Here is a 20,837-nt window from a genome sequence, read left to right as displayed (position 1 = left end):
CCCTTGTTTTCCCCTCCTCTATATAGGTGGGGTACCTAGCTGGGCCCTAGTTTTTTGCTGAGAGCAATCAACTGAGCTGCACACTTTTGCAGTCTGGCTCTCTTCCGGTTTCTTGGTTATCTACTGCTGCTCATGGCACTCTCCTCTGTTGGAGGAGTTTATGCGATCTTGTTTGGCTCTGCGACTGCCTGTCTAGCATCGTCTGTGGGTCCTGCCATTGCTCTCCTCCTCCCTCGGTGCAATCTCCCTGGAGAGGATTGTTCCTCCATCCCTTTGTCGGTGTCAGCTGTGCTACACTGACCCTACAGTCTTCTAGAGTAATCTTCCCTTTTGTTCCCCCTCCATTCCCGTCCTGACGGGATGTTGCTTTGGTCCGCTCAGACTGCTGGGGTCTATGTCCGGTTAGTCTCCTTGTCTTGGACACTATCCTAGTATGCTGTGGCGTGCCTTCTTTTCTAGGTCGACCCTTCTGGTTCTTTTGGCCTTAGTGATGGTTGTGGTCTTGGGTAGGTTAGCTCTCCTGCCTCAACTTCTGTGATTCCATTGTGGGGCGGCCTTTCTGTACCGCACTTGTCTAGATGTAGAAATTTGTCACCTGGAGCGTTTTGCAGACATTGGGTTTGCTTTCTCTACAAGTGTACATGTTCCAGGTGACCCGGGTACCTCCAGTTCCCATGTTGGTTGCTCCAGTGTTCCAGGATGCCCCTTTTCAGGGCATTCTGCTCCCTTTTTGGCCTTATTCCTTCCGTCTCCTCCTTCGGGGTCCATGTGCTTCCAAGTCGGTGGGCTTTCCGGTCATCCAGAATACGCTACTCGAGCTTATATCGCCTCTCAGGTGCTCAAGACGGGCCCCTGGGACAGATGTTTTTGGTCTCCAGCTGTTCCGGTCATCGCTTTTATGCAACAGGCCTCTCCAGAGCCAGTCTCCATCTTTCTTTTTTCCAGTGTTTTTCTGATCTCCACCTCCTGTACTCACCTTCTGCTCAGGTGTACGCTGCTCTCCCTGGAGGTTTATTTTTTCCTCCATGTTCTCTTGACTCAGTTGACTCTGGATGGGTTTCTCTTGTTGTGCCCTTTTCCATTTTTGTTTCCCAGCCTGGCCAGCCCCGTCTGGTTCTGTGTTCCTTGGAGTTGATTTCCTATCTCCTCCCGGGTTGGTTCCGGCCCATCTGGTTTCTGGTCGACCTTTTCTGGTCTCTCTATATAGACCGTAGGCTTGGATGGGGGTTCTATCGGGAGTTTTGTTGGTCCTCGGTTGTCTCTGCAAGGATCTCGTCCGCAGGCCTTACGGTCAAGTGGGTTCGGTCTCTGGACTGATTCCCCTTTCGCTGTTTTTCCCACCCTAGGGGACTGCTTTGGTACGTCCCATCAGTATTGGTGTCCCACAATGAAGAGCGACCGAGAAAAGGAGATTTTTTTTGTGCTCACCGTAAAATCTCTTTCTCGTAGCCTCCATTGGGGGACACCGCACCCATCTTTCTTCGGGAAATTTTTTTCCAGTTCTAGGGTTTTTTTTTTTAATCTGGGAATCTTTTCTAGGGTCCTTCGGACATATTACTTTGTTGGCTTCTCCTACTGCTTTGTGACAAAACTGATTACCTCCCTTCCAGTAGGCGGGTATATCCTACCAGGGAGGAGCTGACATTTTTTCCTAGTGTCAGCGCCTCCTAGTGGCAAGAGCATATACCCATCAGTATAGGTGTCCCCCAATGAAGGCTACGAGAAAGAGATTTTACAGGGAGTACAAAAAAAAAATCTCCATTTAATCTGGGGATAGAGTAGGAGGTTGGAGAAGTCTTTGCAAGTATACACTTTAAGTAGAACCCTGAATAGGTTTCAGGTATTTTAATCCAACTTAACAAAAGTTTTCATAGGAAGACAAACCTAAAATTCAATGCTCTAATTCACTTCAATGGGAGCCAAGCTACAGTAACCAGCATGGCCACTGGACAATGCATCTGGCAAACATCTGATCTGTGAGAGAACACATTTTTGTACCTCTCTGGCCCTGATGTCACCTCCCTCCGATCCAAATTTCCAGACTGCCAGCTATATCTTCATTCTTCTCCTCCCACCTTCTTAAAAACTTAACATGGTGAAAACCCATCCCATCATGCTCCATCACCCCACCTGGTCTATCAATCACAGTCAATGGTTCTACCCTCTCCAGCCCCACAAGTTTGCTGCCTTGTGGTCACCTTCGACTCTGTCTTCGGCACTGTCTTTCAAAGCACTGCCTGTCACTTTCACCTAATAAAAAAAAAACTCTTGAATCCGCTCCTTCCTCCACTAAACTATTGGTACATGCCCTCATCATTTCCTGCTTTGACTACTGTAACATCCTCCTCTGTGGCATTCCTTCAAAAACTACTTGCTCCCCTCCAACCCATCCTCAACTCTGCTGCTCGACTACTCCACCTCTCACCTCACTTCTCTGTCTCTCCCATGTGCCAATCCCTCCACTGGCTACTCATTACCCAACAAATTCAAACTGTTCACCATGACATACAAGGCCATCCACAACCTGTCCCCAAACCATACATTTCTGACCCGATCTCTCGCCCCTCACAATCTCCGATCTTCTCGTGACCTTTGCCTATGCTCCCCCTTGTCCACACTTCACAGGACGGTCTCCAAGACTTCTCCCATACACTGGAACTCTCTATCCCAACACAAAAGCAATCTGAAGACCCATCTATTTAAGCAAGTCTATGACCTTCAATAATCCTGCTGCTACTGCACTATGAATAGCTACTTTACCACATATGAGCTTCTGTCCCCCTCACGTACTGTTTCCTTCCCCTCTCCCTATAGATTGTAAGCCCTTGTGGACAGGGCCCAGTTAGCAAGTTAATCTGTGCAATGCTCAATGGGAGGAGATTTATCAAAATCTGTGTAGATTAAGAGTGGTGCAGATACCCATAGCAACCAGATTGCTTCTTTCATTTTTAGAGAGGCCTGTGAAAAATAAAAGAAGCGATTTGAAAGTCAACTTTTCTTCTGCACAGGTTTTGATAAGTCTCCACCAATGTCTCTACGTTAGTGTTATGTACTGTTACCATTATCAGATGTAAAGTGCCCTGGAACCAATGGTGCTATATATATATATATATATATATATATTATATATATATATATAATAATAATAATAATAATTCACCCCAGTCATCTGATATTGGTGATCAACCCTGAAGATAGGTCATCAAAAAAAATGTATATAATTTTAAATGTTGTATACCATCTGTTGTACAGCACTACAGCCATAGCTGTGGTTGGAGGCAGGCTCCCGAGGTCCAGGTCTATATGCTTTGTTCCTTGCGGTACTTTGCTCACACATAGCAGCTCATTCAGCAGCATATTGAGGACAGGAACAGATAAACTAGCACACAAAGAAACAGCAGAAAGACAAACTTTATCATATATATATATATATATATATATATATATATATATATATATATACGTACACACATAAATATGAACTAGTGTTACCAGCACAAATATTCTTTTATCCAATTACTATTAAATTAAGACATCACCACATAATATAATACAAAGACTACATGGTAGCTTCATGTAAGGCTTATCCATGGAATCTCAATCAGCTTTGACCCCTATGCACATGGCTGTATTGCATTTTAGTGCTGTAAGCACTGGGTTCCCATAGGACTTTCCAAAACCAAACAAAGCCATATCAAGTATTTTTTTCTATCAGATGTAAAATACTCAGATACCATACAACAGGTTAGAAAAACCCTTTAAAAGTAGGATGAATATTTTTCAGCTACTGGACACCGTGCCGTATGGAATTATTCTTTTCACAAAGCTGAGGGAGAATTACCCCGTAATATGGTGGGGTGCATAGACTTCATGTGATGGTACCTAGAGCTCAATAGGACAGTTTCATAGCAGGTGTCATATGTTTTTGGGGAAAAACTGTGGCCGAACTAACCAAGATATTGTCGTATAAAGTCTCATTCTTGGTTTAGATAATAAACTTCATCAATGAGTATCTCCTGTCCGTAGGCCAGAACATAAAAAATAATGGCTGTGTACTAGGACAGTCCTTAAAAGCCAAGTGTACTATGATCTCAGTGGATCATCACCCATGTTTTTCATGAATAGTTGTAACAAAGAAAATATATTATTCTAAAATACAAAACAGAAGATGACGCAAGGTTATACTCTCTAAATATTTTGAGTGGAAATTCTCTTTAAAGAGGACTCCTGGCATCTCCTCCCTTGTCTGTTCTAATATGGAATGAAAATTGCAGGACTTCATTTCTGTGCCGTTCCACTGTTATTTATTCTAAATTTCTACACAGTTCAATACTGGCAGCCTGGATTGGGCAGTGTCAAAGTTTGGAGGGATATGGCCCTTAGTGTTCAATTTATTTTGAGGAGGAATAACAGGAATGGCACAACACAGTCCTATGAAAAAAACTCAGAATTTCTATTTCATGTGAGGCCAACACAACAATATTCAGCAGTTAGTTGTCACAGTATTTGGACAATAAGCATAATACTTGCCGCACGTATACCTACCTCTTCTCTAGTACATCTAAATCCCATTTTAGGTGAGCAGCCACTTTTAAAGCCAAAAGCTTTAGCGTCCGATTTCTTTTGTTGTCAGTGGGGGGCTGCACCTGATTCTGTTCATTCACAGTAGGTTTGGAAGCTTGCTCCAGGAACTGGATGATCAGCTGAACAGGAGAAGGATCTGAGGACAACAAAAACGAAGTTCAAACATTGGCTAATCTTCAGTTCACACATTTGTTTTGGCTACTGATTGAGCCCAAACACACAGAAAAAGCTGTAAATCTTTCCATTATAGTTTTTCTCTGGAGTGGTTCGTCTCCTGGTTTGGGCTTAAAGGAGTACTCCGCTGTTCCAAACGCTGGAGCCGGGAGCTTGTGACATCATAGCCCCGCCCCCTCATGTCACGTCCCTCCCCCTCAATGCAAGTCTATGGGAGGGGGCGTGACGGATGTCACGCCCCCTCCCATAGACTTGCATTGAGGGGGTGGGATTTGACATCATAAGGGGGCGGGGCTATGACACCACAAGCTTCCGACGTCGGCTCTAAGCATTCGGAACATTTTGTTCCAAACGCTGAGCAGCGGAGTACCCCCGTTAAAGTACTGACAAAAACAATTTGTGTGTGAACCCAACCTCAGGGTGAATTTACATGTGATGGTGTTTGCTACAATTTTTGCTAATTAATACTGTTTTATTATGGAAATTCTAACATAATAGTATTTGCTCCAATTCAAAAACACCTAAAAAATGTATGTTTGTCGACAAGGAGTGACAGGGCAGATTTCCCACAATATAATTAAGGCTAAGCTCGCATCAGAGTTGTGGTTGTGTTCAGTGATCACAACAGACACTACTGGGTTCCATTGACTTTGAATGGGGTCAGTCAGGTTTCCATCAGGTGTCAGTTGTTTTGCGGGAGGTTGGCGGAGAAAACAAAATACTACTTGCAGTATTTTTGTCTCCACTTAAGTCCTGTAATTTGGACAAACTCAGCGAACGGAACTCCTCTGAACAGAACTCAATGCTAATGTAATCTCAGCCTAACCCACAAGCACTTTATTGGACAAAAGTCAAGCAGATGCTTAATATAGCAAAGAGATAAATGTTAACATGTATATGATAAAACTTTGTTCAGAACTTTTTTTCTTTTTCCTTCTCTTTATTACAATAAAGTGCAAACAAGCATGGTGACCTCACACAGCTGTCACCAGCACATGGAGTCTTGTTTATGAGGCAACCATGCTTTATTTTAATAAAAAAATTCTGCACAGCAGTGAAAGCCACGTCTCCTTTTTACTGTATTTGCAAAGGATTGCTGACCAGACATCTGCAAAAATGTAAATCAACTGCTGCCAGAAAGTTAATGAGATTTGTAAATTACTTCTATTTAAAAATCTTAATCCTTCCAGGACTTATCAGCTTCTGTATACTACAGAGGAAGTTATTTTCTTTATGAATTTCTTTTCTGTCTGACCACACCGCTCTCTGCTGAAACCTCTGTCCATGTCAGGAACTGTCCAGAGTAGAAGCAAATCCCCTTAGCAAACCTATCATGCTCTGGACAGTTCCTGACATGGACAGAGATGTCAGCAGAGAGCACTGTGGTCAGACAGTATAGAAATTCAAAAGGAAAATAACTTCCTCTGTAGTATACAGCAGCTGATAAGTCGTGGAAGGATTAAGATTTTTAAATAGAAGTAATTTACTAATCTGTTTAACTTTCTTGCACCTGAAAAAAAATGTAAAAAAAAAAAAAAATGTATAATAATAATATTATATATATATATATATATATATATATATATATATATATATATATACACACACACACACACACACACACACATATGTATGCATATGTTTCCCACCGGAGTACACCTTTAAAACCACATCCACTTGAAGAGGAATTTTGATCTGTTTTTGAGCCAGTGCAGTGCATGAAATATTTATAGGAAGAACTTCTTCATCCACTGCTGGTTTTGGTTATTTAATAAAAAAATACTGTGTGTGAAAGCCAATCACACTTAAAGAATATCTTTTGATGTATGCCACACAGTACATGTTTTTAGTATGATGGATAGAGCTTCAGAATGTGCTATTTCAAACTTATCAAGTATACAAAACAGTCCGACAGAGGCAAAGAGTATACTCTGTGGCCTCCATTGAGTATATGGGGGCCTATGGATAAGTACACACCGGTTGGGAATTTTTCTGGCACATATGACAGAAAGAAAGATGAAGTAAATCATTTTAATGTGGTGCTGTGTCCATATGAAATATTTATTTTATAAAGGGCCACTGTAAAAAGAACTGGTGTGTGAATACCTGGACAGTTCTTCAGCAAGTGAGACTCCAATAAAGAGATATCCAGCAAGAATTCAAACCAAGACGTCTGTGGCGGGGTACGTGGCCGACTGGACGTGGCCGCTTCTCTGTCTGCCGCCTCTGCGCTCATCTTCTTCGCCTGCACCTTCTCGCTTGCTGCATTTTTCTTTTTCATTTGGTCAGTGATATCTATCATGGAAACAAAAAGATGTTTATGTACATATCCTTCACTGCAAATAGAAATACAGCAGGAGTTCAAAAACTGCTTAACTTTTACTGACAAGGCACCCAGCTTGTTAACAGGTAGACAGATGTGAAATCTGGGTAGCCTGGCAGGGCTAGCCAGATGTCCAATGAAAATCCGACTTGTAGCTGGATAGGCGCACACCCGAGGATGGATACAGAGCCGAAATGGTTAATAAAGGCTTTATTTCTGATGTGGAACAATGCGTTTCGAGGGGGCACCCCTCTTCGTCAGGTTCATCCTGACGAAGAGGGGTGCCCCCTCGAAACGCGTTGTTCCACATCAGAAATAAAGCCTTTATTAACCATTTCGGCTCTGTATCCATCCTCAGGTGTGCGCCTATCCAGCTACATGTCGGATTTTCATCGGACATCTGGCTAGCCCTGCCAGGCTACCCAGATTTCACATCTGTCTACCTGTTCCTGACCGCTAGCAAAGCGACATACCTCCATTCATAGCGCTAAACAGTGTTGTGCCAGCCCGCACAACACATCAAGGTGAGCATTATTCCAATTCTCCCTACAATTCACCTGTCACCTACAATCTTCACCATTGGAGCGCCGTCTCTGTGCGTTTTCTCTCTCCCTGCATTCAGCTTGTTAACAGTGGCTCAGGCAAATTTAAAATCTGGCACATCTTATACTGTCTAATCTAAGTCTGCACCATGAAATTCATATGAAAATGTGCCTCACACCAATTTTTTCACACAAGTCCCCCCCCCCCCCCAAAAAAAGACTGAATTCAGTTGAAGATCTCCCCGTAGTATTTTGTGACCCAGTGAGTGGTCAGGCCACTGCAGTGCTCTATATAACCGTATGGAGTGCTAGAGGGACATGTCAGATGCAAAACATCTGGCCTTCCCGAGTAGGGAGGCTGCGGATCTCCAGACATATGAGAATTAACCCCTTAAGGACACAGCCCATTTTGGCCTTAAGTACAAAGCCAATTCCATTTTTTGTGTATTCGTTTATTTCCTCCTTGCCTTCTAAAAATCATAACTCTTTTATATCATCATCCACAGACCCATATAAGGGCTTGTTTTTTGCGGGCTCAATTGTCCTTTGTAATGACATCACTCATTTTACCAAAAAATTGTGTGAAGAAATCAAAAAGAAAAACGGAAATTTTGCAAATTTTGGAGGGTTAAGTTTTTTACGCTGTATGTTTTATGGAAAAAAATGACATGTTCTTTATTCTGTGGATCAATACGATTTAAAAGTATACCCATGATTACATACTTTTCTATTACTGTACTGCATTTAAATAAATTCTAACTTTTTTCACAAAATAAGTACGTTTAAAATTGCCCTATTTTGACCACCTATAACTTAAAGGGGTATTCCAGGCAAAAACTTTTTTTTATACATATCAACTGGCTCCGGAAAGTTAAACAGATTTGTAAATTACTTCTATTAAAAAAATCTTAATCCTTCCAATAGTTATTAGCTTCTGAAGTTGAGTTGTTGTTTTCTGTCTAACTGCTTTCTGATGACTCACGTCCCGCGAGCTGTCCAGCTCCTATGGGGATATTCTCCCATCATGCACAGCTCCCGGGACGTGACATCATCATTGAGCAGTTAGACAGAAAACTTCAGAAGCTAATAACTATTGGAAGGATTAAGATTTTTTTTAATAGAAGTAATTTACAAATCTGTTTAACTTTCTGGAGCCAGTTGATATATAAAAAAAAGTTTTTGGTACAAGGAATTTTTTAATTTTTTTGTTAATTTAAAAAAAAAAAAAACATTTTTTGCACCATGATATGTAGTTATTTTTGTACCACTTTTGTATATATGTGACTATTTGATCGCATTTTATTGAATTTAATTTTTTTGGAAAGTGATGTGATGAAAACAGCAATGTTGTATTTTTTTATTTATTTATTTTTTTTATGTCGGGGGGCGACGACAACAATGCTATAAAGAATACAAGAGACATCACTTTTACAATGATGGGAGATGTAGTTTTATATAACAACTTGAGAGCTGGAGATTAAGCCCCCACCATACAGAATATATACAGGAAACACGAGGCAGGTGTACGAGTGCCAGAAAATAAACAAGGAATTATAACTATGAATGAGAATACATAGATAACGTTATACATCCCCCACCCACATACACACTCCACTCACCTTCTACCGACAACACAACGAAACTATCACCGGCTTGATAAAGCCAGCTGGTCGCCTTCACGATGACGTCGCGGGCGCTCACGTGATCACAACATCGGCGCACGACGATGACGTAACGTTTCCAGGCTTCAAACTTTTCCGCCAATCATTATCCGGGGAGAGGCCCCGCCCCCTTCTCCCGGGGTGACATTGCTTGTCATGGCTCTGAGAGCCGCACTGCGCTTCCCTCCGCCTGTGATCACATGGGGCACCCGGGGGAAGAGCGGGCAGGCTGCGGCATCTGCGGCTTACTGTGCGGAGCTGGTGAGGTACGGGGGAGCGGAGTACATGGGGGTTCACTGTACATCACTGCACATGGGCACATCACTGTTCCCCCAACTAGGGTGCCTTCAGCTGTTGCAAAACTACAACTCCCAGCATGCCCGGACAGCCGAAGGCTGTCCGGGCATGCTGGGAGTTGTAGTCTTGCAACAGCTGCAGGCACCCTGGTTGGGGAACATTGGTCTACACACAATCCTGCAGCTGCTCATATCCCCATACAGATGAATGGATGTGAATTTTAGGAAAAAATTGTAGAAGCTTAAAGTGTACCTGTCAGATCCAACAAAAAACAACAACATTTTTTTTTTATATATATATATCACTCGGTCTAATTTTTATGTGTCTAGCACCTTTTATTTATTTTTTATTACACTTTTAATTTAGCTCACTAGTCTGAATTCCTCTCAAAGGGAGGGGGCGTGGCCTCACTGTGCAGATCTCCGCCCCCTCCCTCAGTATCCTGTCTGCTCACATCTCCTCTAGCATTAGCAAAACTACAACTCCCAGCTTGTCCTCACTGACAGTAGCGGGACACAAGCTGACAGTGGGAGGATTTTTCCTCCAGATGTGAACCCTGCACTCACAGCTGTCAATCAAGGAAGTGTGTCCATGACATAGGGGATGACGCATGGACACAGCAGGACTAGTATGTGTCCAAGCAATTGCAAAACCTATTGGTTATACATGCTTTACAACATATCAAAAGTTTTTGTATCTGACAGTGCCCATTTAAACTTTCTATTTTTTTTTCCTTCCATAATCCTGGTTACTGTCACAGAACAGCTTGGTGTCAGTGCTGCTCTCATTTTTATTTTGATCTATCTATCTCATATCTATCTATCTCATATCTATCTATCTCATATCTATCTATCTCATATCTATCTATCTATCTATCTATTTATCTCATATCTATCTATCTCATATCTATCTCATATCTATCTATCCATTTCATATCTATCTATCTATCTATCTATCTCATATCTATCTATCTATCTATCTCATATCTATCTATCTATCTATCTCATATCTATCTATCTCATATCTATCTATCTATCTATCTCATATCTATCTATCTCATATGTATCTATCTCATATCTATCTCATATCTATCTATCTATCTATCTATCTATCTATCTATTTCATATCTATCTATCTCATATCTATCCATCTTTCTCATAACTCTCATATCTATCTATCTATCTCATATCTATCTCATATCTATCTCATATCTATCTATCCATTTCATATCTATCTATCTATCTCATATCTATCTATCCATTTCATATCTATCTATCTATCTCATATCTATCTATCTCATATCTATCTCATATATATCTATCTATCTCATATGTATCTATCTCATATCTATCTATCTCATATGTATCTATCTCATATCTATTTCATATCTATCTATCTATCTATCTATCTATCTATCTATTTCATATCTATCTATCTATCTCATATGTATCTATCTATCTCATATGTATCTATCTCATATCTATTTCATATCTATCTATCTATCTCATATCTATCCATCTTTCTCATAACTATCTCATATCTATCTATCTATCTATCTCATATCTATCTCATTTCATATCTCTGTTTATCTTATATCTTTCTATTTATCCTTCTAATATCATATCTATCTATCTATCAAAACGAGTTTCTGCAGCGCACTTGTAGTATAAGAAGTAGCTTTTATTCCAATCCAGACGTGTGTTCAAAAAAAAATAATTTGCAACGTTTCAGCCTTTTTCAAGGATGCTTGAAAAAGGCTGCATGGGCAGCTTAAAGGGGTACTCCACCCCTGGCATCTTATCCCCTATCCAAAGGACAGGGGATAAGATGTCAGATCGCCGCAGTGCCGCTGCTGGGGAGCCCCGGGGATCGCCGCTGCCGCACCCCACCATCATTACTGCACAGAGCAAGTTCGCTCTGCACGTAATGACGGGCAATACAGGGGCCGGAGCATCGTGACATCATGGCTCCGCCCCTCATGACATCACGGCCCGTCCCCTTAATGCAAGTCTATGGCAGGGGGCGTGACGACCCTCACGCCCCCTCCCATAGACTTGTATTGACGGGGTGGGCCGTGACATCACGAGGGGCGGAGCCATGACGCCACGATGCTCCGGCCCCTGTATTGCCCGTCATTACGTGCAGAGCGATCTCGCTCTGCGCAGTAGCAGCGATCCCCGGGGTCCCCAGCGGCGGGACCCCAGCGATCTGACATCTTATCCCCTATCCTTTGGATAGGGGATAAGATGTCTAGGGGCGGAGTACCCCTTTAAACGTTGCATTTTTTGCACGTCTGTATTGGAATAAAAGCTACTTCTTTCACTACAATGTGCTGCAGCAACTCGTTTTGATGGATTTTCTGGCGACCTCTGACCTGGGCCATTGCCGCTAGCACCTGGTCACTTGAATCTGTATATCTATCCTTCTAATATCATATCTATCTATCTCATGTCTATCGATATTTAAAGTGTTCCTGTCGTTAACAAAAACTTTTTATAAACAATTATATGTATATTTGTAATATACATTGGTTAAAAGAAAACTGTCAGCCTGTTCACCCACACTGAGGCTGCATGCACACCACGATTTTGCTATACAGTTTCCCGTATCAGGTTTTTGATGAAAAACGGATTCCTCAGAACGGGACTAAACTGTATCAAAACTAAATAAATTTTAACCCATATACGGTTTGAAAAATGGTGTCCGGTTGCATCCGTTTTTTAACAAAAAAACGAATACGTTTTAAACTTTTCACTCCATTTTGAATAAAGTTTCACTTGTTTGAAATTCCAAGAAAAAAAACTGCAAAGTCAAAAACCGTATGGTGAAAACCGGATGGAACCATACGCACATACAGTTCTGTACAGTTCCCATTGACTCCCATGTTAAAAAAACATATACGGTTTAATACAATTTTTCACCCGGAACAAAAAATGTGGTAGACGACAGGTAAAAAAAAAAACGGACAAAACCGTATAAGATTCAAAACGGACTAAACCGGATGATGCGTTTGACATACAGTTTACAATGTTAAGTCAATGCATACGGTTTTCTATACAGTTCGATACAGTTTTTAACTTGAGACCGTATGCGGGAACTGTATAGCAAAAACGTGGTGTGCATGCACCCTGACACGTATACACGGGGTTATAGTGTGGGTAAACAGGAATCCAACAAGGGGTCACTTACTTAAATATGTCCAGTAGGTCCTGACATATATCCCCCAGAAGATCCTCTGCTGAATTCAGTGAATCGGGCAGTGGGGGGTGGGGCTTTGCAGGGGGCGGGGTTAGTGGGGGAGATGTATCAAAACCTGTGCAGAGGAAGAGTGGTGCAGTTGCCCATAGCAACCAATCAGATTGCTTCTTTCATTTTCCACAGGCCTCTTTAGAGGCCTGTGGAAAATGAAAGAAGCAATCTGATTGGTTGCTATGGGCAACTGCACCACTCATCCTCTGCACAGGTTTTGATAAATCTCCCCCAGTGACTCTACTAGGATGTGGAGTCACAGACAATGAATATGTAAATTGAGCCGATGAAGCCCCATCCCCTGTGAAGCCCCGCCCCACTGTGTGATTCACTGAATTCAGCAGTGGATCTTCTGGGGGACGTCTCAGTGACCCCTCGTTGGACTCCTGTTCACCCACACTATAAGCTAGGGATCGTCCGATTATCGGTTTGGCCGATATTCATGATTTTGGACGTTATCGGTATCCGCAATTACCTTGCCGATAATCCGATAATGCCCCCCGCACCGCACCACCCCACCGCTGAATTTCTGAATGCATTGTATATCCCAAGGAAAAGGGAGACAACAGTGCAACACCAGGTGGTGAATGTGATGGGCTGGGAGTTGAGGCCTTAAAGGGGTAGTTCACAGCTCATCGTTTGGAACAGAGCCGGCGCCGGGAGCTTGTGAAGTCATAGCCCCGCCCCCTCATGCTATCACGCCCCGCCCCCTCAAAGCAAGTCTATGGGAGGGGGCGTGGCTGCCATCACGCTCCCCTCCCATAGACTTGCATTGAGGGGGCGGGGCTATGACGTCACTAGCTCCCGACTCCAGCGTTCGGAACAGTTTGTTCCAAATGCTGAGCAGCGGAGTACCCCTTTTAAAGCGAAACTGTCACCTCCGTACAGGTACCGGGTGCAGTTACCGTTACATACAGCAGAATGAAGTAAAAGGAGGCGCTTTTACTCACATTCACCACGGTTTGTAAAGGAAAAATCCTACTTTAGTTTGACGCCAGGCAACAGATGGATGGGCCGGCCGACTCCCACAGCGATCCAGCATGATTGACGGGCAGCGCTCCATGCTAGGAGCGGGGAGGGGGCGGGTCGCTGTGGGAGTCGGCCGGCCCATCCATCTGTTGCCCGGCGTCAAACTAAAGTTGGATTTTTCCTTTATAGACCGTGGCGAATGTGAGTAAAAGCGCCTCCTTTTACTTCATTCTGCTGTATGTAATGGTATCTCCACCTCCGTACCTGTATGGAGGTGACGGTTTTGCTTTAAAGGGTTTTGTTTTTTTAAATCAACTGGTGCCAGAAAGTTAAACCGATTTGTAAATTACCTCTATTAAAAAATCTTAATCCTTCTAGTACTTATTAGCTGCTGAATACTAGAGAGGAAATTCTTTTCTTTTTGGAATACAGCTGTCTGCTGACATCATGAGCACAGTGCTCTCTGCTGACATCTCTGTCCATTTTAGGAACTGTCCAGAGCAGCATATGTTTTCTATGAGGATTTTCTCCTACTCTGGACAGTTCCTAAAATGGACAGAGATGTCAGCAGAGAGCACTGTGTTCCAAAAAGAAAATAATTTCCTCAGTAGTATTCAGCAACTAATAAGTACTGGAAGGAGTAAGATTTTTAACAGAAGTAATTTACAAATCCGTTTAACTTTCTGGCACCAGTTGATTTAAAAAAAAGTTTTCCACCGGAGTACCCCTTTAAGGCTTCAATTACAGGCTCAAATATATTTTGTTCATGGTTAGACTGTACAGTGCTGCAGCATATATCAATCCCAGGAATACATTTTCTCCAAATTCTTAACAATTCCTTGTTTTTTCTTCTTTTACAGGAAGAGGGATTATGAAGGATTTCTGTGTACGCTGCTGTTGCCTCCTGAATCCCAGAAGTCTGTTTTTGCACTAAGAGCCTTCAATGTAGAACTATCACAGGCAGGTATTCCAGGCTTTCGTGTTCCTCTCTTTGTCCTGTACCTTATCCTGTGGGGGATAACAAATGCTGGTTAACCCATTTAAGGCTGCATTCACACCACGTGAAGGGGGAGGGGCAAACCGGGTGCTCCCATACCCCAGCCGGATCAGCCCGTGACTCCATTTACTTTAATGAACCGACCGGAGTCAAATGGTGACTCCGGTCGGCTCAGTTTTGACCCGTATCCAGTTTTGGACCGGACCTAAAACCGTAGTATACTACTGTTTTAGGTCCGGTCAGGAAATTGCAATCGGGTCAAAACTGAGCCGACCGCAGTCACCGTTTGACTCCGGGCGGTTCATTAAAGTAAATGGAGTCACAGGCTGATCCGGCTGGGGTACGGGAGCACCCGGTTTGCCCCTCCCCCCACCGGCGCCCGTATGTACAAAATGTGGTGTGAATGCAGCCTAAGTAATACAAGGAAGGTTGAGGAGTGTTGCCTCTAGCACCCACACACATTGATGTTCTCTAGAGATGAGCGAACTTACAGTAAATTAGATTCGTCACAAACTTCTCAGCTCGGCAGTTGATGACTTTTCCTGCATAAATTAGTTCAGCTTTCCGGTGCTCTGGTGGGCTGGAAAAGGTGGATACAGTCCTAGGAAAGAGTCTCCTAGGACTGTATCCACCTTTTCCAGCCCACGGGAGCACCGGAAAGCTGAACTCATTTATGCAGGATAAGTCATCAACTGCCGAGCCGAGAAGTTTGTGACGAATCGAATTTACTGTAAGTTCGCTCATCTCTAATGTTCTCCCATTATACACAGACATTCATACATACAGAACCTTATTTCAAATTTAAAAATGTTTATATCTTTTTTTCTGTGAAGGTGAAAGATTCAGTATCTCAGAAGAATCTGGGGCTGATGAGGATGCAGTTCTGGAGGGAAAGTATTGATGAAATATACAGTAACAATCCGCCACATCACCCCGTAGCGCTTGAACTGTCAAAGGTATCTTCATTCACTATAATGGTTTATCAGCAGAATGTGGACATGGAGTGTTCAGACCATGATGGAATGACTAGAACAAGCACGGAGAGAAGGCGTATGGCTGCGCGCTCCTTTCCCCACTCTGTGTCTATGAGACATGAGTAGCCCCATAGACTTACATTGTCTGTCCAGGTCACGTGACAAAGAGCTAGGAGAAACGCGCCAAGTGCATACTTCTTCCAGCTCGTGATCGGTCGGGTCTGGACACTCAGACCCCAACTGATTAAAACTTTTGATATGTCTCTACAACAGTGTTTTTAGACAGTGTGCCTCCAGCTGTTGCAAAACTACAACTCCCAGCGTGCTGGGAGTTGTTGTTTTGCAACAGCTGGAGACATGCTGTCTGGAAAACAATGCCAGGTGGATGCCACGTCCTTCAGACATTTATAGCATATCCTGTGGAAAACCATAAATGCCCAGATGCTACTGTGTTAAAGGGGTACTCCGGTGGAAAACTTTTAAATCAACTGGTGCCAGAAATTTAAACAGATTTGTGAATTACTTCTATTTAAAAAATCTTTACCTTTCCAGTACTTATTAGCAGCTGTAGGCTACAGAGGAAATTATTTTCTTTTTTGTGTTCTCCACAGTGCTCTCTGCTGACATCTGATGCCCGTAGCAGGACCTGGTCCAGAGCAGGAGAAAATCCCCATAGCAAACCTATGCTGCTCTGGACAGTTTCTGACATGGACAGAGGTGTCAGCAGAGAGCACTGTGGACTAGACAGAAAAGAAATTAAAACATTAATTTCCTCTGTAGTATACAGCTGCTAAAAAGTACTGGAAGGGTAAATATTTTTTAATAGAAGTAATTTAGAAATCTGTTTAACTTTCTCGCACCAGTTCATTAAAAAAATGAAAAAAAAAATTTCCACCGGAGTATCCCTTTTATAACATAATTTTTAAGACAAAAATAGCTGATAAGAAGATAAACCATGTCAGCAATGTGAATGCAGCCTAAAGCATCACTGATTCCCCTCGATCTCAAAATGCTTAGCAATCTATATAGATATGTGTATATGGAAAAAATAATAATAATAATTTAGCTAGTTTTATAACTAATGGAAGATATGTGTGTATGTAAAACAATGAAATGTACCTAGTAGTGTAACTAATGAAGGCTTTATATTGTTATTAGGCTGTTCAGAAGCACAAACTGACAAAAAGATGGCTGACCAGAGTTATCGACGAGAGGGTGAGCTGTGAGATTTTTCTCTTATCTCTCTTCTAAACTTGTGCAGAAGAAAAGATGGACCGGTTGCCCATAGCAACCAATCAGATTACTTCATTAAAGGGGTACTCCGCTGGAAAACTTTTTTTTTTTGTCAACTGGTGCCAGAAAATTAAACAGATTTGTAAATGACTTATATTAAAAAAAAATCTTAATCTTTCCAGTACTACAGAGGAAGTTCTTTTTTCTTTTTTAATTTCCTGTCGGTCTCACCACAGTGCTCTCTCCTGACACCTCTGTCCATTTTAGGAACTGTCCAGAGTAGGAGCAAATACCAATAGCAAACCTCTCCTGCTCTGGACAGTTCCTGACATGGACAGAGGTGTCATACAGAAAAGAAATTCTAAAATAAATGAACTTCCTCTGTAGTATAAAGTACTGGACGCATTAAGAATTTTTAATAGAAGTAATTTACAAATCTGTTTAACGTTCTGGTATCAGTTGATTTAAAAGAAAATGTTACCCCTTTAATTTAGAAAAAGGCCTCTGAAACATCTGATTGGTTGCTATGGGCAACTGGTCAACTTTTCCTTTGAACAGGTCTTCTTAAATCTCCCCCATAGTTGCTATAGCTAGCATAGAGAAGTCTCCATTGCAGGTTACATTGTTTTTGACATGAGAATTTTTCCCATTAAAAAGCCGGATAACCTTACCGGAACCCATTTTGCAGCTCAATAGGGTCTTATGGGAACCATCAATGTCCGCCATATGGCTTTGTGTTGTACTTTCCTTTCATGACTCCGGGGAATGAAGCCAAAGACTGATCACACATGTTCACGATATACAGACGGTGTAAAGCATGACAGTGTAGAGGAGGTGGTTGTAACTAGAGATGAGCGAACTTACAGTAAATTCGATTCGTCACGAACTTCTCGGCTCGGCAGTTGATGACTTATCCTGCATAAATTAGTTCAGCTTTCAGGTGCTCCGGTTGGCTGGAAAAGGTGGATACAGTCCTAGGAAAGAGTCTCCTAGGACTGTATCCACCTTTTCCAGCCCACGGGAGCACCTGAAAGCTGAACTAATTTATGCAGGGAAAAGTCATCAACCGCCGAGCCGAGAAGTTCGTGACGAATCGAATTTACTGTAAGTTCGCTCATCTCTAGTTGTAACCATGTTCTTCTGGAAAATTGAAGCCATGAATCTGTTTTCTCACTGGTTACTTCAGTGTTTCCCAACCAGGGGTGCCTCCAGCTAGTGCAAAACTACAACTCCCAGCATGTCCAGACAGCCTTCGGCTGTCCGGGCATGCTGGGAGTTGTAATTTTGCAACAGCTGCAGTCACCCTGGTAGGGAAACTCTGGGCTACATGAAGAGTATTGGGTGTTATTCATTATTCAGGTGCCATAGATAATTTTTTAAGGGGTATGACAGAGGGGGACAGACTCCTTTTCTGTTTAATACCATTTACCATGAAAATCAGAATTGTCTCTCCAATCTTTGTGCTCCTGTCTGTTGTTGTCTATGTCCATGCCTTTGTTGTTTCCTTTATCCATGGGTCCTGCTGTAAAGCATATCTCTAAATGCTGTTAAAAGCAGATCAGGCAAGATGTCTGTCCCCATAATTTTGTATAATTTTTTTTACATTTTTTTATTTCAATCAGAAAACAAAAACCAGTTAAAAAAAATTGAACGTGTGATTAGTTCCCTTTAGGCAGCCTGGATTCAAACCTGTGTTGTTCATTCCATTGTTCTGCTCTTTAGGCAATTCAGTAAATGTACGTCCTGCTGAGGTGGTACTCAATGCACCAGGATGTACATTTATGTCCTATACATAACCGCGAGCATCGGAGCAATGCTCGGGTCAGGTCCCGGCTGCTATGAGCAGCCAGGGACCCCCGGTAATGGCCAACATCCTCGATCAACATCCGCAGATGTCTGCCATTAACCCCTCAGATGCCGTGGTCAATACAGATCACGCTGCGATCCAATCATCCAGAACGGCAGACAGAGGCCCCCTCACCTGCCTCCGCTGCCTTCCACAGGTCTTCTGCTCTGGTCTGAGATCGAGCAGACCAGAGCAGGTGATTACCGGTAACACTGATCAGTGCTATGTCCTATACATACCACTGAACAGTATTAGCAATCGAATGATTGCTATAAATAGTCCCCTATGGGGACTCTTAAAGTGTAAAAAAAAAATAAAAAAATAATTTATGTCAAAAAATCCCCATCCCCCCCCAATAAAAATGTAAATTGTCCCATTTTCCCCATTTCACCCCAAAAAAGTGAAAAAAATAATTACTAAACGTATTTGGTATCGCCGCGTGCGTAAATATCTGAACTATTATATATAACATTATATATATTATATAATGTTAATGATACCGTACGGTAAACGGCGTAAATGTAAAAAAAAAGTCAAATTCCTGCTTTTTATAAAATTTCATTCCAAAAAAATGTATAAAAAATGTATTAAAAGTTTTATATATGCAAATATGGTATCAATAAAAACTACAGATCAGCAAAAAATGAGCCCTCATATCGCCGCTTATACGGAAAAATGAAAAAGTTATAGGCCTTCAAAATAGAGGGATTTTAAGCGTACTAATTTGGTTAAAAAGTTAGCAATTTTCTTTCTTTTTTTTTTTAGCTCAACAGTAATAGAAAAGTATATAATCATGGGTATCATTTTAATTGTATTGACCCAAAGAATAAAGAACACACGTCATTTCTACCGTAAATTGTACGCCATGGAAACGAAACCTTCCAAAATTTGCTAAATTGTGGTTTTCTTTTTAATTTTCCCACACAAATAGTATTTTATAATATTGAAGGCGAGGAGGAAAAAACGAAAACTTAAAAATAAAATAGTCTGAGTCCTTAAAAGGGCGCTGTCATGAAATAAAAAAAATTGATATGTTGTAGTACTTAAGTACTACAACATATCTCTAATATACTTTAATTTAAAAAAGGGATTTTAAACCAGTTTAAAATCACTTTTAAATTTGGCCTCTAGGGGTTACCCTCCTAGTGGCCGAATGCATTCTGCAGTGACGTCACTACAGAATTTCGGCTCATTTAAGCCTGGCAATGAGTCAAAATTCAGTCACTGCGGTGCTCGCTCCCGCCTGTCACAGACAGGTGGGAGCGAGCGCTTTGCAGGAAGTGGATGCGCGCAGGCTCCCGGGGACAAGGTAAAGTATTATGCCGGGGGGGGGGGGGTTGTTGAGTGTTCACCTATACAGTATGCCTCCAGATTCCCCACTACAACTCCCAGCATGCCCTGACAGCCAATAGATGTCAGGGCAAGCTGGGAGTTGTAGTGGGGAAACAGCTGGAGGGACACTGAATAGGTGAACTAATGGGGGTGGGGAGGGGGAGTGGGTTGAGCGGAGTGGCGGGGTTGCGGGCTGCGCGGCGGGGAGGGGGTACTCTGGGTGAACTAAGGGGGAGTGAGTTGAGCGGCGCGACGGTGCGGGGGGGTTGCGGGCTGCTGTCACTGTTCTTTTGCTGGGGCGGGGGATGTGGGCTGCTGTGACTGTTCTTCTGCCGGGGAGTGGGTTGAGCGGCGCGACGGGGCCGGGGGGGTTGCGGGCTGCGCGGCAGGGAGCGGTATGTGCGGCCATCACAGATCCGGTGTTCACCTATACAGGGTGCCTCCAGTTGTTTCCCCACTACAACTCCCAGCATGCCCTGACAGCCAATAGATGTCAGGGCAAGCTGGGAGTTGCAGTGAGGAAACAGCTGGAGGCACCCTGCATAGGTGAACTACGGGCGGAAGTGTAGGCCCCAGCAGGCATCAGTGACGTGGTGCCTGCTGGGGAAGTCTGCCTGGTAGTGAGCACGCTACCACGCAGACAAAAGGCATTTTTA

At 42.6% G+C, this 20,837-nt stretch overlaps 2 protein-coding genes across 11 annotated transcripts in view; one reads left to right on the top strand and one right to left on the bottom strand.

The window, feature by feature from the left end:
* Nucleotides 1-20,837, bottom strand: part of INTS8 (integrator complex subunit 8) — a 106,844-nt gene that overhangs the window by 67,399 nt on the left and 18,608 nt on the right. Inside the window, exons 1-4 of one of the 4 annotated variants that reach the window (XM_056522454.1) lie at nt 14,613-14,632; nt 6,865-7,053; nt 4,546-4,720; nt 3,239-3,379 (exon numbers count right to left, since the gene is read on the bottom strand). In XM_056522454.1, the coding sequence (XP_056378429.1) occupies nt 3,239-3,379; nt 4,546-4,720; nt 6,865-7,039 (491 nt within the window). In that variant the 5' untranslated portion in view covers nt 7,040-7,053; nt 14,613-14,632. Of the gene's footprint in view, nt 1-3,238; nt 3,380-4,545; nt 4,721-6,864; nt 7,054-9,242; nt 9,375-12,770; nt 12,880-14,612; nt 14,633-20,837 lie in introns of those variants that run through there. The other 3 variants (XM_056522453.1, XM_056522452.1, XM_056522451.1) reach the window with 3 other exon arrangements.
* Nucleotides 9,355-20,837, top strand: part of NDUFAF6 (NADH:ubiquinone oxidoreductase complex assembly factor 6) — a 69,410-nt gene continuing 57,927 nt past the window's right edge. The window contains exons 1-4 of one of the 7 annotated variants that reach the window (XM_056522455.1): nt 9,355-9,550; nt 14,660-14,759; nt 15,630-15,752; nt 16,929-16,985. In XM_056522455.1, the coding sequence (XP_056378430.1) occupies nt 9,441-9,550; nt 14,660-14,759; nt 15,630-15,752; nt 16,929-16,985 (390 nt within the window). In that variant the 5' untranslated portion in view covers nt 9,355-9,440. Of the gene's footprint in view, nt 9,551-13,022; nt 13,045-13,082; nt 13,104-13,228; nt 13,414-14,659; nt 14,764-15,629; nt 15,753-16,928; nt 16,986-20,837 lie in introns of those variants that run through there. The other 6 variants (XM_056522460.1, XM_056522462.1, XM_056522461.1 and 3 more) reach the window with 6 other exon arrangements.

Source organism: Hyla sarda, chromosome 5 (genome assembly GCF_029499605.1).
Source record: "Hyla sarda isolate aHylSar1 chromosome 5, aHylSar1.hap1, whole genome shotgun sequence".
Lineage (NCBI taxonomy): Eukaryota > Metazoa > Chordata > Amphibia > Anura > Hylidae > Hyla > Hyla sarda.
This window is presented reverse-complemented; position numbering and strand designations above follow the sequence as displayed.